Here is a 4,798-nt window from a genome sequence, read left to right on the forward strand (position 1 = left end):
GGCCGGAGGATGCGGGTCGGGCCTGCTCGCCCATGAGAGGGAGGATGGGAACGCAGGGCAGCCCGGTGAAGAGCTACGATTACCTCCTCAAGTTCCTGCTGGTGGGGGACAGCGACGTGGGCAAGGGCGAGATCCTGGAGAGCCTGCAGGACGGGGCCTCCGAGTCCCCCTACGCCTACAGCAACGGTGAGGGGGCTGGGGCGGGGACCCCCTGCGGGCCCTCCTTTCCTTTGTTGGGTGCCGGGTGTTTCTGAATTAGCTGGGGGATAATGAGCTGGAGGCCGCTTCTCAGGGGTCGTGGGGCCGCTTCTCTCTCAGGGGTCGCGTGGCGGGTGGTGGAAAAAGTCCACGGTTGCTCGTTCAGATCTTTCAAGGTCTGCAGGAGAATTCGCCCAGCCAGGGGCAGAGGGGTCGGTGGTGGCTGTAACCCCCCCACACTCCAGCCCAGCTGGACCCTTCCCCAGCAGAGCTCGGGAGAGGCTCTCTGCTTGGAGAGACCAGCTGGTTTCCCGTGGCCCCTGGGGGGTGAACGCCAGGACTGAGCTGTACCCGGAGGAAGAGGGTCTGTAACAAAGAACCTGGAGCCTTATTTCCAAGGCAGAGCTGCTCTCTCGGTAGCTGCCAGCACAGCTCGGTGGGTCCGCCTCCTGCAAACATCAAGGTTTCTAATGGAGCCCATGACAGACCATTAACTACAGTGTCACAAGACCATAATTAAGAGCCAAGGAGTGGCGCTGTGCTATTTCCTGCATCCCCTCGCCGCAGTCACAGCATAACACAGCCTGGCAGGGTGCGGGTCCTGGGGTGGTTTTCAATCTGTCATCCTCCCCCCAGCCTCCCTGTGAAATAACATCCCCAAGGGCTCGACAGAAGCCGTCCAGTTCAGACCCTGCATCAGCGCTGCAGCCAATCCCGGGGCTGGAGCAGGTGGCTTTGTTGGGTGCCGGGTGTTTCTGAATTAGCTGGGGGATAATGAGCTGGAGGCCGCTTCTCAGGGGTCGTGGGGCCGTTTCTCTCTCAGGGGTCGCGTGGCGGGTCGTGGAAAAAGTCCACGGTTGCTCGTTCAGATCTTTCAAGGTCTGCAGGAGAATTCGCCCAGCCAGGGGCAGAGGGGTCGGTGGTGGCTGTAACCCCCCCACACTCCAGCCCAGCTGGACCCTTCCCCAGCAGAGCTCGGGAGAGTCTCTCTGCTTGGAGAGACCAGCTGGTTTCCCGTGGCCCCTGGGGGGTGAACGCCAGGACTGAGCTGTACCCGGAGGAAGAGGGTCTGTAACAAAGAACCTGGAGCCTTATTTCCAAGGCAGAGCTGCTCTCTCGGTAGCTGCCAGCACAGCTCGGTGGGTCCGCCTCCTGCAAACATCAAGGTTTCTAATGGAGCCCATGACAGACCATTAACTACAGTGTCACAAGACCATAATTAAGAGCCAAGGAGTGGCGCTGTGCTATTTCCTGCATCCCCTCGCCGCAGTCACAGCATAACACAGCCTGGCAGGGTGCGGGTCCTGGGGTGGTTTTCAATCTGTCATCCTCCCCCCAGCCTCCCTGCGAAATAACATCCCCAAGGGCTCGACAGAAGCCGTCCAGTTCAGACCCTGCATCAGCGCTGCAGCCAATCCCGGGGCTGGAGCAGGTGGTGCTTAGTTTTTTGCCTGTGAGCAGGAGTCTGAGGGAGCCGGGTGCTTCTCCAGGCTCTGTGTGTGGAGCTGGCTGAATTTGGAGTGCAAAGGAGTGGCATGGCTCTGCTCCCGGCTGCGTGCTCTGTCCTCAGAGCTACTACCAGCTTGGTGGGAGCTGATGCAAGCACACACCTGCTCCACAGAGATTTACAGGGAGCTGGTGACTCAGAAGTCGGGATGCTTGTGAAATGAGAGCAGCAGATTCTGGAGCTCGAAGGCTGTGGTATCATTCATCTCCTTGGGTGTCTGGCTGGGCTGGTGTGGTTTGCCTTCCAGGAGATGCTTGGTGCTTTTAAGCTTCCCTGAAGAGAGTTTGTGTCTCTGAAGAACCTGCCCCACCTGGGAGCTGTAGAGCTGCTCTTCAGGGTTAGTGTTCATGAAGCAGGGAGGGATGAAGAGTGTAACGGGGTGGTTGTTTTAAGTGAGGTGTTAAAGGTGGGATTTTCTTTGGAGAGAAATGGCTTTGATGCTGTTTTGCAGCAGGTGATGCAGAAGTAACCAGTACAATTGCACAGTGTGGGGAGAGTTCTTTGATAAACACATAAAACCCAAAGAGCAGTGACTTTGGCTGTCACTATCAAAGCTTTGTCTCTTTGCCTGCTGGTTTATATCAACAAAATTCCACCATCTTTTATTCTAGGAAAATAAATACCAGTGAGCTAATACTTTCAGAACTTTCCATCATCTGTGGGCAGTCAAACCCATTTCTGGTTAGATAATTAGGTCACATACTGTTTTTTCACAGTAATATATACTCTGATAGTCTCTGCTTCTGGTGCTTCTGTGAAGCTACGTGCTCAATCAATCAGATGGAGTAGTTTTGGGTGACTTTATGAATGCTGATGCTCCTGACAGCCTTGGCAGCCCAACTCCCTCCTTCTCAGGCACAGTTGGGATGTGTGTACTGACAGGGCAGGCTCCTCCACCAGTGTGCTTTCACTCTGCCCTGGCAGACCATCCCCTGATGTGAAGGCGCTTAGATTTTGTGAGCAGCTACTGCCTGGCCTCCTCCTTGACAAGTACTGTCCCAAAACTGCTAAGGTGGGGTGTTATATGTAAAACGTTTTGTATATCTTTTACTCGTAAGTGCATTACCCTCCTCCTCATCCCCTCCCAGACCCCACATCCAAATTTGAATCAAATGTTGTGTCATCTACCACTTGTTTGATCTGTCCAGAAGCAGAACTTGCTGTTATCAGTGTGAAATGGAGTATGTTTTAGGTTGATCTTGTAATGGAAACATCTGATGTCAAGCTCAGATCCCTAACCTCTGGTGGGGAGTGGTAGAGATGTTGTGCCCATGCTCTGTCTCGTTGGGATCTGCTGCTTTTACTCTGTTGGCCAATTACAGCTGTTCTGACAGGTTATTTGAAATGCAGCCTGAACTAGATTGTCCTCTCAGCTCTGGGGAGGTAGATCTTTAAAAGTGAACATCTGTAAAGGAAGGTCCTTATTTTTCCTGTTGCCCTTCTGCCACATTCCTGGCCTCTAGAAAAGGGGCTGAGGGATTCCTCTCTTCTCCGTGGGCACCTGGGTGTGAGCACCCAAGAGGTGAGAAGCCCTTTTTCAGTCAGCATCTCTTTTGTGAGCTGCAAGCAGCAGGCAGCCCCTGCTTGCTTGCACCTGGAAGCCTTGGGTGCAGTTTGAGCCTTGTTTTTCTTAAAGCATCCTGGTTCCTTCTGTCCCTCCCTGTCCAGGATCCCTGAGCCAAAGCGTCACTTCTCAGCTTAGTCTCACAGCTTTGGCTCGTCATGTGAAATCAGGCACATCCTAGGTGAAGCACTGCAGCTCCTCTGGTGGGCAGCAAGGCCTTGGCAGTGCCTTGAGCCTCCACTGCTGTTAGGAATGAGTCTGGTCCATCCAGCAGAGGTGGCTGTTACTCCCTGGGTGCTGATGGCCTTTGCCACAAGAGGTGTGAGTGATGCCCCTGACCAGCTGCAAGGGTACTGGATACAGAACCTCTGGTGATTTAAACCCCTCCTTAAAATGCTGGTTTTGAGGTCCATGTGTCACATCTGTGTTTCTTAGTGTCTTAGTGTTTCTTAGCTGAAATTACCAAGTTCATCAGCCTCTAGGAGCACCAGGCCAAGCATTTGCTATGCAGAGCAGGATGCCTCCTGTCCCCAGGAGGGTTTGTAACTGAGGTGGGCTTTTACTTTTTTCTTGGCCAGCCACAAAAGGCCCTGAATTAAGCCTTCATACTAGTATTTTGGCCAAAATGTGGGCTTTTGGGAGAACATTCATGTGCTTCTGGGCTTCTGATGTTGTCCTGCTTTCCAGCTTTCGCTCCCCACTCCCCAAACCTGCAGTGGTGGAGACAGGGTGCCATTCTCAGAGCCCTGCTGCTTCTGTTGACAGCTGGAGGACCTCAGACAGGAACGAAAAATCCTGCCTTTCCCCTAGATGCTTCTTCTCTCAGCACCTGTTTCTTCTCCCGAGGCAGAGGGGAGGACTGCTCAGTCCCCTCTGCTTTGGGCTGTGGTGTGACACTGACTCACAGCAAAACCGTGTGCCTTGCTCGCGGGTACGAGTCAACTACAAAGATCACTCTTCTCTCTGGGGTTTAATTTGCCCACTTGAGGTCTGTCCTTATCCTCCCCCAGGTACTGAAGCAGGACAGAAATGTCTCTGGTCAGAGGGTGGCTTTGAACCACGAGATGTGGTAGAGCTCCATGTGAAAGTAAGGGCAGAGAACATGTCCTTCAAAAGGAAAACAAGGCTGTTCCTCACCTGCAGGACCCATGGCTTTGTCACTCCTGTGACACACTCTTGAATATCTAGTTACTCATGTGCTTGTGCTGAAATGATCTTGTCCAGCTGGTTTGTTGGCTTGGTGGAGAAGCCAGCCTTGCTGGGGCTGCACCAAGGCCAGGTGAGGCAGGGAGGGCTCCTTGCTGGGCAGGCACGAGTGCCACTGCTGCTGGGTGAGTCGGTGCCCTGGGTTCACCAAAATAGGGCTGGTCTCACCACCCAGGATGTGATGGGCTCCATCCTCACGTGATGGAGGGCTTTTTCTGCAGCAGAGCCTTCCCCCTCACCTGCTGCTGTTCCCATAGGAAAGGAGAAACATGTTAGGGAAAGGGTAGAGAGTGGAAGGTTCTCCCCATGCCTGTGACACGCGT

At 53.8% G+C, this 4,798-nt stretch overlaps 1 protein-coding gene across 2 annotated transcripts in view; it reads left to right on the top strand.

Moving 5' to 3' along the window:
- Window positions 1-43: 43 nt before the first annotated feature.
- Window positions 44-4,798, top strand: part of RAB40C (RAB40C, member RAS oncogene family) — a 38,470-nt gene continuing 33,715 nt past the window's right edge. The window contains exon 1 of one of the 2 annotated variants that reach the window (XM_009995445.1): window positions 44-186. In XM_009995445.1, coding sequence (XP_009993747.1) covers window positions 45-186 — 142 coding nt within the window. In that variant the 5' untranslated portion in view covers window position 44. The remainder of the gene's footprint in view (window positions 187-4,798) is intronic. The other variant, XM_009995446.1, reaches the window with a different exon arrangement.

Source organism: Chaetura pelagica, unplaced genomic scaffold (assembly GCF_000747805.2).
Source record: "Chaetura pelagica isolate M959 unplaced genomic scaffold, ChaPel_1.0 scaffold64, whole genome shotgun sequence".
NCBI classification, from domain to species: domain Eukaryota; kingdom Metazoa; phylum Chordata; class Aves; order Apodiformes; family Apodidae; genus Chaetura; species Chaetura pelagica.